This window comes from Vulpes lagopus, chromosome 11 (genome assembly GCF_018345385.1).
Source record: "Vulpes lagopus strain Blue_001 chromosome 11, ASM1834538v1, whole genome shotgun sequence".
In the NCBI taxonomy this organism is placed as follows: domain Eukaryota; kingdom Metazoa; phylum Chordata; class Mammalia; order Carnivora; family Canidae; genus Vulpes; species Vulpes lagopus.
In genome coordinates this window covers 90,272,673-90,288,541 of record NC_054834.1, presented here as the reverse complement: position 1 = coordinate 90,288,541, position 15,869 = coordinate 90,272,673, and the positions used below count along the sequence as shown (strand labels likewise).

General features: G+C 34.7%; 1 protein-coding gene across 2 annotated transcripts in view; it reads left to right on the top strand.

The window, feature by feature from the left end:
• GALNT3 (polypeptide N-acetylgalactosaminyltransferase 3) overlaps window positions 1-15,869 on the top strand; it is a 43,150-nt gene that overhangs the window by 14,807 nt on the left and 12,474 nt on the right. For both annotated transcript variants that reach the window (XM_041723671.1, XM_041723672.1), the window contains exons 2-4: window positions 4,922-5,543; window positions 10,034-10,206; window positions 14,589-14,738. In XM_041723671.1, coding sequence (XP_041579605.1) covers window positions 5,032-5,543; window positions 10,034-10,206; window positions 14,589-14,738 — 835 coding nt within the window. In that variant the 5' untranslated portion in view covers window positions 4,922-5,031. The remainder of the gene's footprint in view (window positions 1-4,921; window positions 5,544-10,033; window positions 10,207-14,588; window positions 14,739-15,869) is intronic.

Genomic DNA, 15,869 nt, shown 5'->3' with positions numbered 1-15,869 from the left:
CAGCAATGGGGATTATGAATCCTGGTTTTCTTTAACCCATTCATTTATTATGTTGGATTATGTGTTTTATTGTTCAGAGTTTGTGTTTTTCCATCTTTGTGATGGGAATAAAATATGTAAAAAATTTTACAACACTAATTTGCAGTAGAACCAGTGTCTCATTTATATCAGCAGTAACCTCTAAGCCTTTTCAAGAAACTTTGGGTCATTCTTGCTTTGGGTTTAATCTCTTCATGTCAAAATAACTTTTTCTCATTTTATATCAAGAATCTATTTTGAAAAACCTGTCTTTGAAATATTATAAATTAATAGTGGGATTGCCTTTGGATAAATGCAGTCCTTTCCTTATCAGGTGCTAGTTTTGATTTGCCCAAAGTCTTATGACCTACACCAGTGTAATTCTTAGTACTTGCTACCCTTTAGAACTATCTGGAGAGCCTAAAATAATGACAAAAACAGGACCAAGGCCCTGCCCCTCAAACAATTAAATCAAACTCTCTAGAGGGGAAGGAAGCCTAAGGCACTCTTTTAAAAGAGTTTTCTGCTAATGTGTATCCAGAGTTGAAGACCACTCATAGAGAAGCTTAATGTTGAGTGTAATTTCTATTAATGGAAGCCTGATATTGCATATTAGCAGCAAAGGACAAAAAAGTCATATAAAAAAGTCATATAAAAGTCCCTGGGAGATTTATGTTGGAATCTTCAAGTGATCAGCAATTAATAAAAGACGACTGTTCCCTTTTGAAATAATATGAAGAGAGGAAAGCATCATGTTCCTACTTTAGTAGACTCTGCCACTAAAAGATCTCAATCTCTTGATACTCTGTTGTTAAAATCTACAATCTCATCTTCAATCTTTATTTCTAAAAATATGCTCTGAAAAGAGCTGTATTCTTTTTTTCTTTTCTTTTCTTTTTTTTAACTCATTTGTCCAGAAAACCTTATCTGATACGAAGCTATTTGTAGTTCTTTCTTTAGGTTTTTCCCTTATCTCTTTACATTTAGAGTGTTAGTTATTTTTTTTTTAAGGTCTACTTATTTATTTTAGAGAGAGCTGAGTGGGGTTAAGGACAGAGGGAGAGAGAGGCAGAGAGAGAGAATCCTCAAGCAGACTCGCTTCTGAGTGTGGAGCCTGATGTGGGACTCAACCCCAGGACCTGAGATTACAACCTGAGCTGAAATCATGTCAACTGTCTAACCTACCAAGCCACCCAGACACCCCTTAGAGTCTCAGTTCTTGGCTATTAAAGATCTTATTTCAGATAACTTCAGTTAAAAGCTTAGTAATTTAGATCAGACCTGAGTTTGAACACAGTTGGGAGAATGGTACCCTTCCACTTAAATGAATGGCATTGGGCAAGCCCCTTAATCTATTTGACTCTGATTGTTTGTCAGGAAAATAGGAATGACTTCACAAGATTGTTGGAAGACTAAATGAGAATCTGTGTGATGTTAAAATATCAGGGACCTAGTCAACATTTAACAAAAGTGAATTATTGTTTATTATTTCTAATAAGCGAAATCCTGATCCTTCTTTCCTTTTCCAGTCAACAAACATTTTTTGAGTGTTCACTGTGTCACCAATATTCTGGTAAGTGCCAGAAAAACAACCATGAATAGGGAGACACTGTATGCCCTTCATGAGTTTTCCTTTACTCCTTCATTGGAGATATCCTAAACTAAAACCTACTAATTGAGTGGCTTCCTTAGATAGACAAACACACAATGATAGATTATTGCCTTATTGATGAAGAACTTCTCTAGTTTATAATTTATTCCAAAACAAAAGACTTTCTTCCAACTACCTCATTAGTTCTATCCTTCTTTCTTATTTACCATCCTACCCACAAATATGATTTCTGGCATATAATGTTTTGGGAAAACCATCACTGTTAGAGAAGTACCTGGTCCTGTCATCTCCCTTTATACTTTCCTTGGGTCCTTTCTTGCTTTATCTGTTGTTAAAACGTCCAAAGGAGACCAGCTCACTCCTTCTCAAATTCCTGATCTAGCTTACGTTTAGCTGCTCAGGATATCTAGTATCACTAGAAGCACTGGAGAAGGGGATTTTTGGTGATCAACTCAGGGATAGGAAGAAGGATGAACATAGGTTGATTTTATATCTATTTATCAAGCTGTAGTTAAAGAAAGGTGATCAGATAGTATTTCATAGGTGATGACCGTTATCCTATGAAGCCTCAACTATTGCCTGTTCTTATCTCCCTAAAACCTCTTAGATTAGATTGTTGCCCTATTCGTCTGAATGTGCCCTAAATCCTAAACCTAGATCTTCGAGGCATGACTGTAACTAGTCTAGTGGATTCTCTGCCAGGGTTCATTCCTGGTTTTGCACTAAAGCCCATTGGACCAGCTCTAGTGCAGTTTACTTTTAAAGATGAACCAACTGTGAAAGAAATAACATCTCTCAAGGATAAACTGCAGGTTGTAAAATCTATATCCACTTGACATGGATGCTTTATCTATTAACCTGTTTTCCCTTGATTGCCTCTATTTTGTTTTCATATTCCCTGATTTTTCTTTCCAGTTTATCCTTTTTCCTGTCACCCCTTAAATGTAGCTATTTCTCTGGTCTCCATTATATACTGCAGGTGAACTCTTTGTACCCCAAGACTGACTCCCTAGAGTCATCTCTGGCACAGAGCTTTTCCGTGATTTTCAGTCCTATATATCTTTTTACTCATGAGAACTCACCTTGAGAGTCCTAGCAGCACCTCAAATTTGTTTCCCAAAGTGAACAAATCATCTCTTTAATTCCTACTCCAAGTCTACTCTTCTTCCTATATTCCCTGCCTTTGTTAATGTCATCACTATAGCCACCCATTTCCCATTCTTTCCTTTCTCTCACCAAGTGCAGTTTGATTCAACTTCCTGGACTCCTGAATTAGTCCCCTCTATCCTTCCTACTTTCCTCATTTCTTTGGTCACCTTTACTGGTACTGAGGAGCCTGTGATTTATCTAAAGCATAAATATGATTATGATTCTTCCTCAAAATTATCCAGTTCCGGGCAGGCCAAGTGGTTCAGCGGTTTAGCGCCACCTTCAGCCCAGGGCCTGATCCTGGAGACCCGGAATCAAGTCCCACGTTGGGCTCCCTGCATGGAGCCTGCTTCTCCCTCTGCCTGTGTCTCTGCCTCTGTCTGTCTCTCATGAATAAATAAATAAAATCTTTAAAAAAATTTTTTTAAAAAACTTTAAAAAAAATTACCCAGTTCCTCCCACTCAGAACAAAATTGGCAGATTCCAAACTCACTTTGTATGCTGGTCTTTGACTTCCTGGCTTCCCCTCCTGCTATGTCCTATCTTCCACTTCTGCTGTACTCAAGGACTGCCCATGTCTTGTATTGCTTTTATGTCTTTGTATCCATCATTCGTTCTCTTTTCTCTCTGCTTTCTTGTCCACCTGTCTAAAAATTGCTTATCTTTCAAGATTTTGCTCACAGATGTTATCTTTGGGAAAATTTCCCCAGGATTTTTCCTTACTTTCCGTATTGCTTTCATAGTCTTACATCTCAGCACATGTCACACTGTTTTGTGGTTGCGTGTCGACATGCCATATTTCATACTAGTCTCTGGTCCTTGAAAGCAAGAGCTATCTTTAATTTGGTAGCCAGAGCCTAGCACAACGTTTGGTAAACAAGAAATTACACGGCAGCAATTGGGTGGTTCTGAAACTATATTATGGCTTTAAATAATGTAAAAAGCTTACCACGTCATTTTAATTCTTATATGAGGCTCTTAAGGTAACCAAAACTCAGAAATATTGGAATCTCATTTTTATGAGCAACATACATTGTAATTGAGTTATTCTTTGAAGTCAAAATGCTTGTTCCATACATATATGTATGTATCTTTCCAATTAGGAATAGTATATAGAACTATTCAAGTTCTGCCTGTTTTATTTAGCTTAAAATGTCTTACTAAAGGCCAGAGAATCCATCTTAGAACTTGGCTTTTTAATTTTAAATTTAGCAATATGAGAGAAACTGAATAAAGTGTCAAATGTAATTTTCACTTCTATAAATTAAATTTGCCTTAAAATATGTTTAGAATTTAAGGAAAAGGGCATGTTCCTTCCCCTCTGCCTCTGCAAATTTGACTGAGTATAATGGTGCGTGGTATAAATTATATGCTGAAACCCCTTCATATTACAATTTTGAAAACATCATGAAGAAATTCAGCCTTCACTGTGACTCAGGCTATCATCAATGTTCTCTTTTTTTTCTTTTCCTTTCTTTCTCTTCTGGTGGCCCAAATTGGAGTTTAATCAACATGGTATTCTGTTCTTAGGGTCAACTGCAAGCAGTATTTTATTAAACTAAGTACTGCTTTTGTAACTCAGTGATTTCTGTTGCCTCTTTAGTGTCACATCAAGTAAAGTTTAGTGCTGTCTTCTTTTTGCTATTAGATTTTGTATTTGTGTGGCCTATTGCAAATAGCTGTGGTATAAGAACGCGATAGATGCTCTTAATTTTCTAGTCTTTATTGGTTCTGTCAGGATTCACAAGTGTAATCAGGTGAACAAATTTGAAGCATGCCAGTTTACTTGTTGGTGAAGCTGCTTTATAATCTTAACTGGTTTAGTTGGAGTAAAGGTTTATAAATTGTTTATAAAAACAATCACATGCCTATCATGTAGTAGGTATTAGCCACAATTTACAAAGTATTTTTTCCTGGAGATAAATCTCTAATAATTTATAGCCTCAATATATTATAGCTAATAACAGCAAATATGTTCTTCTAAAAGTGTAATTTTCTTGAGGGTAAAATATCTTTGTATTTTTGTTAACCATAAGAGTACATTGTTTATAGCTTATGTTTAGTTGTTGGTTGAGTGAATGAATTGAGCCATGCCTATAGGAATGAATAGCTACTGATGCCATTTATCATTTCTGTTTATAGGTATTGCCATTTAATGAAATCTTCTTGCCAGCAAATCTATGATAAAAAAATATAAGTAACAGAGGATACTATAACTGTTATTTGTCAAGTGGCAAGCTTTTAATGCCAGAATGACTCACATAAAGCGACTAGTAAAACTACATCTTAAAAGACATTATCATAAAAAGTTCTGGAAGCTTGGTACAGTAATTTTTTTCTTTATAATATTTTTGATTTTAATGCAAAGAGAAGTAAGTATTCAATATTCCAAAGAGGAATCAAAGATGGAAAGAAATATAAACAAAAACAAGATGTTTGATTTCATGCTAGAAGCTGTAAACAATATTAAAGATGCAATGCCAAAAATGCAAATAGGAGCACCTGTCAGGCAAAACATTGATGCTGGTGAGAGACCCTGTTTGCAAGGATACTATACAGCAGCAGAATTGAAACCGGTTCTTGACCGCCCACCTCAGGATTCTAATGCACCTGGTGCTTCTGGTAAAGCATTCAAGACAACCAATTTAAGTGTTGAAGAGCAGAAGGAAAAAGAACGTGGAGAAACAAAACACTGTTTTAATGCTTTTGCAAGTGACAGGATTTCTTTACACCGAGATCTTGGACCAGACACTCGACCTCCTGAGTATGTTCAAGAATATTCATTGTTTACTGTTTAACATTAGGGTTTCAGGGGAGGGGCATCAACTAAGGAGTTTGCTTGTTCTTCAGCCATTCTGAGGCAAAATAACAGCAACTGCTGTTTAATTATGTTTTGCTTATTATTGAGGCTATCCGTATCTATTCTTGGTGAGGCGTTGCAAATGTGAAAAGTTGTTACCTTACAAATTAGAAAATAAATTTTAAATCTGACTTTTGTGGAACCACAAAAAAATCCTTTATCTTAAATGCTTTAGTTTTCTAATCTATTAAGAAGGGAATATGGGACCGGTTTTACAGGGAATGTGGGAGGCAGAGGAGCTATTTCTATTCCTCTGTGTATTGCTATAGAATAAATAGAGATGTTTAAAAAGTGCCAAGACTTTGGAGCTGTTAGATAAGAATATTATATGAACTAAGTCACAGACTTTGTGGCCACTTTCAGTACTGTAATTGTATTTCAGAATGCCCTGTAACCTTTTGTAACCTTTCTTTTAAGGAACAGTGTTGGTTTTTTTTTTTTTTTTTTTTTTTTTTTTATTTATTTATGATAGAGAGATAGAGATAGAGAGGCAGAGACATAGGCAGAGGGAGAAGCAGGCTCCATGCACCGGGAGCCCGACGTGGGATTCGATCCCGGGTCTCCAGGATCGCGCCCTGGGCCAAAGACAGGTGCTAAACCGCTGCACCACCCAGGGATCCCCGGAACAGTGTTGTTAAATTGCTAATTCAATGATGTTTTTTTTTCTCTATAGATTTTTGTGTGGTATCATATGTATAGAATTGTCTCCCTTTACCTTCTGAGAGCCCAGCATTGCTTTTTATGTCACTCTATTTACATGTTATCTCAAGTACACAGTATCTTTACTACAGTTTCCCTCCAGATCCTACTGTACTGTCCAAAATGTTAACCATTTCGTTATCTTTGAGGTAGTGTTCAAATGCTCTATTTGATTCAAATAGCTAATTGATTCAAACCACCTGTTGATTTGTTGAAAGTGTAAGACCGTAAGCAAGCGAAGCTTACACATTTGCTCTCTGATCATGATAGAATTATGTTTGGAAGTGAACCTGACTTAACAGACTTAAGTCTATGGCCTCACTCATATTTTTCTAGATTTATGATCATGAATACTTGTTCCAACTATGAATCTCTCAGTTCTGAAGTTGTGTGGATTAGAATTCTGTCTCTCTATCCTAATCTGTGTGATTCAAGGTTAAGGTGCTCATCATTTTCAAATGAATGTGTGAAGAAACAAGTGAATGTCCATAAAATATTCTACCTTTATAATAAGGCACAGAATAGTTCCTTTCTTATGTTAATAGTTTAAAATGCAGGATTGCATTTGACTGATTTGGGAAGAGGTCTTGACTGAAAAGCAATCCACATCACAAGTCAAGAAGCATAATTTTTATTCTTTGACATGACAGTCACTGTCAGCTCAAGATATGTTTTTTTTTCCCAATATAACATCAAGGAGCTACAATAATACTCAGTAATGAAATAATTGTAAGTGAAAAACAACTAAGCACTTAAAGAACCTTTTTTGAATAGGAATTGGATACCTAGAACTGTGAAGAATTCATGAAGATTTAACACTTCCTTACTTTAAATTTAACTTATATCAGCAAGGAACACATTTTCGGAAGAATTGCTGATCTTTTCCATGCTGATTAAAAATATAGATCCAAGGGATCCCTGGGTGGCTCAGCGGTTTAGCACTGCCTTTGGCCCAGGGCGTGGTCCTGGAGACTAGGGATCGAGTCCCACATCAGGTTCCCTGCATGGAAACTGCTTCCTTTCTGCCGGTGTCTCTGCCTCTCTCTCTCTCTCTCTCTCTCTCTCTCTCTCTCTGTCTGTCTCTCATGAATAAATAAATAAAATCTTTAAAAAATATATATAGATCCAGAGTCTCCTAAACTCAGATGGTCATACAGTTGATAATTTAAAGCACATATCTATATGCTAAATTTTACAAATGGTTTGACTGGGAATCTGCAGTCAATTTGGCAAGTTATTTAATTTCACTACTTTAAATGACATGTGGAACAATTTCTAAAGCATAAGTTTAACATGCTTTTTTTGTTTCAGAATAATTGGAGTTTATGAAATCATACTGTGCAATTTTATTATCACTTGCATTGATGATACAACATGACACTTTTACTTGGTATTAGTAGTTATCAGTTAAGCAGATAACTCCTAGCCTAAACTGAAGGAAAGCCTTGCAAGATTAAAGTGATCACATTTTATTTATGTGAATTTTTGTGAAGTTTTATATTTAAAATTTCAAAACTTTTTGTAATTCTTGATTAATATATTAATTAGTCACACAAATAAATATTGAGGAAATTTTTTTAATCCCAAAACTCCCTTCTGAAAATGCTTATAAGACAATAAATCATAAGGGTTTTTTTTTTCTAAAGGAAAATAGCATGGAATTTTTTTATAATTTTAACTTTTAGTTTATGTTGATTTGTAGACCTTTATGTCTTAAAAATACAAGCTTATCTATAGTTGTTTCCTTCTGTGTAATTGTGAGTCAAGAATAATTATGAGCAAGTTTGTGTTTGGACTTTATTTCTAATTGGTAATTTATCCAAAATTCAATTTAAAATAAATCATTTGCTTTCATTTGTCAGTGAGGATGAATGTGATTATTTGCTTCTGACTATGTATGTATATTTGAAATCATGAAGGCATGAGAGAGCAAAATCACTTTCACTCGTAGCCTTCCTCTCCTTTTCTTACTTAGCAGTGTTGACACACACTGTTAATACTTTATGTCAGTCTAATTCCTTTTTTATCACTACAAACATCCCACCCTAAAGACCTCTCCTCAGAAGAGGATCTGACACACATTCAAACTGAAGTATGGCTATGAAAGTGACTACTGAGAGTTTGTAGGATATCTTTCTTAGGGTGGCTTTCCCAGGCCTCTGGTACCATACTGGGGTCTCTGGTTTCACCATTGACCCTCACAGAGCAATTGAAGTGTGCAAGGCTCCTATCTCCGTAAGTGAATGATTTACTTCCTTATCTTTGGGTTTGAATAGCACTGTTTGATTGTTCACACACTATATTTGAGGTGCCTTTTGACTGTGTGGAAGGATTTTATACTGTCATCTAAAATTGTACAACCATTTATGATTGTACTTAAAAAACGTAAAGATGGTTATTTTATTTATTTATCTTTACCATAGGCCACACATATTTTATGTCCCAGGGTTACTCTGGTTTGACAGTGTTGTGAAGCCCTCTACTATATGTTGTATCTTTTGATCTTCACCTCAACTCGCTAGGCAAGGGACTGTGGTCAGCTTCAGTCTCAAAGGCTGGAGACTGTACAGATCCACCCACACCCAAAGGCTTCATGTGAAGATTATTTTCATTGAGGAAGAAATTATAAAAATGAATTCAAGATCAATTTGTAACTAATGTGGTTAACAAATGTGTAGTACCATTAATCAGTCAAAAACTACTTACGGTCTCTATTCTTAGGCCCATCAGTGTTTCGTAGGGCAACAGGATCACAAGACTTTTAACACAGATTTAGGATTTTTTTAAAGATTGTATTTATTTATTCATGACAGACACAGGAAGAGAGACAGAGACATAGGCAGAGGGAGAAGCAGGTTCCCTGTGGGGAACCTGATGCAGGACTTGATCCTAGGACCCCAGGATCACAACCCGAGCCAAAGGCAGACGCTCAAACACTGAGCCACCCAAGCACCCGGATTTAGGATTTTTATTTAAAATTCCTAAGTTTAGTATTTTGAAATGCTAGGTCTTATTTAAGTAAACTATAGATTAGATTATTGGAGCAAAATTTTTAAAACAGCATGGCATATGGCATATGGTAGCAACTTAGTCTTGCTGAATCATGAACATCATAAAAATTAGATTATATGGTAAGCCATTTTTTTCCCTTTTGGTTCCAGTATAGATTAAATAAATTGATTTTTAAAACTTGAAAAATATTATATACTTAAGAAAATAAGAATCTCTGCAAAGATAAATAGTCATTTAATAAAGTTGCACTGTTTATAAAATTGCAAGTAATAAGAAAAATGGAGGATTTTTACAGGGAAGGAGAAAAACTTCGTTTTTATTTGAGCAATTACAAGTATTTGCCATTTTTACAGGTTGTCTCACCCATAGGTTATTTTCCCTTTTTAAAAATGCTATTTTAGAATTATACTGTTGAGAAAACTTACAATAGCATATTTTGATTCTTGACATGTAATCTACATCAGTGGACATGAACTCTGTGTAAAAAATTTTGTTTTGATCTATTTACATTTATATAGCATTAAGATCAGCTTACATGGAAAAAAAAAGTTATCCACTATTGTTCCTAAGATGATAAAGTTTGAATGATAAAATCATTCCTCGAATGATAATTTTAGTAATGACACAGCTGTGAAATAAAGTAATAAAATTCATAATTGTTCTTCTACTTCTTTGACTTCTAGATGTATTGAACAAAAATTTAAGCGCTGTCCTCCCCTGCCTACCACCAGTGTCATAATAGTTTTTCACAATGAAGCCTGGTCCACGCTGCTCAGAACTGTCCACAGTGTGCTTTATTCTTCTCCTGCCATACTGCTGAAGGAAATCATTTTGGTGGATGATGCTAGTGTAGATGGTAAGAAAGCACATGCAAATGAGATGGTGTCCCAAGTAAATCCATGGGATTTTGTCCAAAGTCTGTTTTATTTTATTGTACTCTCTGTACACCACCTCAGAACTTAAATATAACACCTTGAATGGTAGGTATGATGGATGAAAGTAGAATCTAAGGGGGTCCATATTTAAATATTTCAGAGTTCAGAAATGTTCAAAGTACCATAATTCATAACTGAATGTAAGACTTTTATCATAAGGTGTAGTGGTTAAGAATACAAACTTGAGCCTTGAGTCAGGCTGCCTTGGTTTGAATCCCAGTTTTGCTCTTGACCAGGTATGTAACTTGGGCAAATTACATAATCCCTCTATGCCTCAGTTTCTTTATCTGTAAAATGTGGGAAATGCCATATTTCTTCAAATTTGTTATGTAATATGTCATTAGTTTATTTACCACTTGAATAAAAAACCCCCCTCACAGCCAATTAAACTAAGATGCCATTGATTATAAGAAATGTCCAACCATGTAGCATAGAATTGAAGAGATATGTAAGTAATACATAACTCTTAGGTTTGTTTTGAGAATTAATATAATTATTATAATTATAATTAATATAATTAATATAAATAATACATTAATTAATAATATAAATGGGTAGTTGAAATTATTATAGAGTTATACATTCTGCTTTGGCTGCTAAGTATTTTAATATTGTTTACAAAGTAAGCTAAATTCTTTAATGTATTTCTGCTTAAAATAACAAGTCACTTGTCAGTTACTAAATTATACATTTTAAATTGGAATCACAAGGTTAATCAGACAAATACCCTAAGTTGCTAAATTTTCAAACATCATGAGTATTTTTTTTTTTTTCATCATGAGTATTTTAAATACCAACCAGATAAAGATTATTTCAACGATCACAAAATTTATTCTTGAACGAGTGGAGTTTGGATCCAAATTCTTTAAGATCAAATTCCAACTCCAATTACTAACTAGCTGTTTCTTCACCTATAGAATGGGAATAGTAATACTCTCTCATCAAATCCAAAGCAACATCTATTTTAAGGTAAACCATTATTTTATGTACTATGAAGAAAGGAAAATAAAGATACTGTTTATTAAGTGACATATCATCAATAACAAGTTGTATACAGACTTAGGGAATTATAATAAGCGAATAAAGCATAAAATTATTAACCTGACTTATTTAATGATTTCTAAATACACTCCAAAACATTTCTATAATTTCAAAATATCATGAGTGGACTGAGATTCTGTTCTCAGGTTAAATTAACACCTAGGTGGAGTAAGGTTGCTTACCATCAGAGATTTTTGGCCTGGATGTGAAACATATTCACCAAATGGGGACATTTTATAATTCCAGTCCCCTACTTATGGGTACACACTACATACAGATCTCTGATTTGAATTCCCAGTCCTCTTACCCAGGTTACATCACCACTCAATTGTGATTAACTAATTTATTTACTGCTTGAAATGTTCTGAATTTTTTCTGATTCTTTCTACTTGGTCTGCAACCTATAGAGCTTAAAGTGACATCTGATTAAGTTCTGCATGCCTCTCATGTTTTGTCTTGAAAGAAAGAAAAAAAGAAAGAAAGAAAGAAAGAAAGAAAGAAAGAAAGAAAGAAAGAAAGAAAGAAAGAAAAAGAAAGGAAAAAAGAAAAAAGAAAAGAGAAAAGAAAAAAATATTTTCCATCTTTGGTTTTTTGAGCTTTCTTCTCAGATGATTTTTATTTTGTTTTATTTTTCAAGCAGTGAGAGATTAGGGACAGTAAGGCTATTTGTAGTAAGCCTTCAGTTGAAGGTAATTTCTATTATTTAATTGTACAAATAAAATTAATAGAATTAAAGGAAATCAGAAAAGTGATATCCAATCATGATCTTCCTATTTCATTTTCGTTTTTCTTTCTCTCTCTTAATCACTGTCTAAATACATAATGTTTATCTAATTATATCCATGTCAGAAATCCAAATTTGAAATGTGGCATTTTCATATAATAATATTATTAGTCCATTTCTCTCACCTTCAGAACTTTATTTTTGCTGACGATGATGGACCAGATGCATTTTACTTAACCATTCACCTTCATTCACTCCGAGTGTTAGTATACCTTACACTGTAGTGAATATCCTTGTGCTTATGTCAGCTTCCTCTGTTTGAATTGTATCTTTGGTTAAGTTAGGCTGCTTGGCCAAAGGGTCTGGATATTTTTATAATTCTTTATAGCAATTAACAATACATTTGCAACAGTTTCCTTGGTGGGGGATATCTTTGCATACCAATGTAACTCATTTGTCTTATTGAATCAAAGATCTATCTGTGGAAAATGTGTCCCTAGTCACTGTAAAGGAGTTTGTGAGGTAGAAACAAACTATAGCCCCTGATTTCAGTTGGTTTAGGGAAAAGCAGCAAAAATATGTGGAAAATCAAGTGACAAAGAGATAAGTAAGTCCCAATGGTAGTAAAACAAAAGATAATCCATCATTTTCAGAGAGTAGGCCATGTGGTAAGCCCTGCCTTTAAATGCTTTATTTGTATAGCAATCTTTCAGTTTAGCCTCCCAGCAATCCCTTGTGAGGGTGTTATTATCCTCATCTTAGAGATAAACTGAGGTGCAGGTAAAATAAAATAACTTGCCTAAAGTCACACAGCTAAAAGTAATGGTGCTATAAATAGATAAACCCAGGAGATCTGATTGCACAGCTTTGTGCTCTTAACTTCACAGAAAGATGGGTATGGGTGGGTGCTGAATTTAGGCAGATTAAAATATACAGGAAGTTCAGAAGTTGTAGGTAAATTAAAAATTCCTTAACACATCAAACAGTGGGACAGTTTACTGAAGGAATCTGTAGTGACTCCATTAAAAAAAAAAAATCAGTCCCATTAAGGCCTTTGAAATGTTTTCTGTTTTTTTTTTTTTTTAATTTTATTTATTTATTCATGAGAGACAGAGAGGCAGAGACACAGGCAGAGGGAGAAGCAGGCTCCATGCAGGGAGCCCCATGTGGGACTGGATCCCTAGACTTTGGGATCACGCCCTGGGGCCAAAGGCAGAGGCTAAGACACTCAGGCGTCCCCTTTGAAATGTTTTTATATAAGTTTCTATTTTACAAGTCAAGCCTATGATTAAAAGAATAATATCCATGATTTATATTTTAAGACAAATTACAGCCCTGCTTGTTTTTCAGAGAATTAATTCTGAATACTTAGAAGGTGTTAAAAAGTTAAGTCTGTTACTCTATGGTAACAACGTTTAGATTTAGTTTCCACAGAAGTTGTTTATGACTCTCCCCTCCTTTATGAATGTTTAAGGTTTGAATAAGCAACTCATTTATCTGTACCACTGGAGAATAGAAAGAAACCCGATATAATCACAGATAAAGTCATCCTCACTGGCTTCTGAAATCCGGCAGAAGCAAACATCTACCCCAGGACATTTATTGATGTTCTCATCATTCCCTGATCTTTTTGAGGTTGTACTACTATAGGCCTGAGAAGGCCACCTGAGGAACTATATTATATACTCAACAAAGAATCAAGAATTTAGTGGTGAAAAAGCAGACTTAAGAGTTGTTTCAAGATACGAGCAACACTTGACTGATGTGATCAATGTATTTTACCTACTGTTTTAACTCTTGCTTATCATGTCTTTCATCCAAATTGGAATGTTGAAGATCTTAAATTATGTACCCATTCATAAGAGCCTGTTTTTAGCTTCATTCCTGACTTATATGCTCCTTTCTCCTGTCATATTTTTGCTAGGAAAAAAAATTGTGTGTCAGAGGATTCCAAAGCTTTCAAAAATTTATGCTGACTCTGAGAAAATATTCCCAAACTGCTCTATAGCCTTGGGCTTTCCTATTTGCCATTTTACCTGAACATTTTGGTTTTAATTTATTTTGATCACTGCCTAAATATCAGAGAATCCTCTTGATACTTGGCATTTTTCTTTAAATTTCCAGTTTTAAATCTCAATTTTAAAAAGTGTCAAATATATTTTTAGTCAAATTCTATTTCCTTCCCTCTCTTAGCTAATGTTCTTAGATTCCCAAATGAGTCTTCTTAAGTCCTGGGGTCTACTACATTAGAAGTCTCTCCTTTCCCCCAAATATATTTATTGATATTGCATGTACATGATAAGTTTTATTATAAACGTGTGTTACAGTAATTCAGAAGTTAAGATTTGCATATGTAGCTATTTCTTTCATTAAAGAATTAGAGATATAATTTTCATCTTAATGGAAGAATGTGTGCAACTGTTAAGATGACGAATGTGGAGATGTCATTGCCCTGTGGTTTCTTCATTACTTTTCATATGTTATATGTGAATATAAACTTAGGAAGAATTAATCCTGATACTTTTTTTTTTTTTACAGAGTACTTACATGATAAATTAGAAGAATATATAAAACAATTTTCTATAGTAAAAATAGTCAGACAAAAAGAGAGAAAAGGTCTGATCACTGCAAGGCTGCTAGGAGCAACAGTTGCAACAGCTGAAACACTCACATTTTTAGATGCTCACTGTAAGTATATATGTACATAGTTGTAACATTTTCCCTCTGCTTCCCTCTATTTTAAAAAGCAAAGAAGCCGGGATCCCTGGGTGGCGCAGTGGTTTGGCGCCTGCCTTTGGCCCAGGGCGCGATCCTGGAGACCCGGGATCGAATACCACATCAGGCTCCCGGTGCATGGAGCCTGCTTCTTCCTCTGCCTGTGTCTCTGCCTCTCTCTCTCTCTCTGTGACTATCATAAAAAAAAAAAAAAAAAAAAAAAGCAAAGAAGCCTTTTCTTTAAATGATTAATTGTATTTTCTTTAATGTCATTTTCAACTGGTGATTATAGCAATGACAGCGGAAGCAGATTACAGCTCTGGATAGGAACCTCCTTGCACTTACATGGAGTTCTTACCTCCTCCTCCAGAGGAGGCTCTTTTAGGCTCCTTAACTCCAATATCCTTCAGTGATCAACTTGCACAGCAAGTTATTCTTGCCTGAGCTTTTTTTTTCAGATCCTCATTCTGTTAAAAAAAAAAAAAAAGAAAAAAAGTGTTTTTCCTTGTTATTGCTGATTCTTACAGTTTAAAAAGAATGAAAGTTTTAAGCGCAATCAATTGTCTTTAAACTTTGTCCTAAAAAACAAAAACAAAAACAAAAAAACAAAAAAAACCTTTGTCCTAGTCCTAATACTTTCAATTTCCGTATTTTAATTCTTTTTTCAAAGATTTGCACATCCTCCTGAGCTAAGTTAGGGGTATCATACCCCTTCCAACTTCTGGGGTATCTTTTCTATGAATATTATCAAGTTTTGTTTGTTTTACTGCTACTATTTTTTATTTTGTTTTTAATGGTTTTGTTCTCTAGTGTCAATGATTTTAAATGAGGTATATGGCAAGTATTTTTAGAGTCCGTATTTAAAGTTCCCATTAGGGATTACTAAAATGTCACTTAGTCCTTCAGCTATAAATTTAGCGGGTTATCCTTTTTATATGAGTATTTAGTTTTGAACTGAATTGGCTAGCCCTTAGATTATGTTTGACCTGGCAAATGGTTTTGGTTATACGCTAATTGTTAGAGAGTGCTTTTGGATTTGCTTGGGTCTCTTTAGAGCCAACAGACCCAGTACCCTCCTAATACCTGGCTCTTAAATGAAGAGAG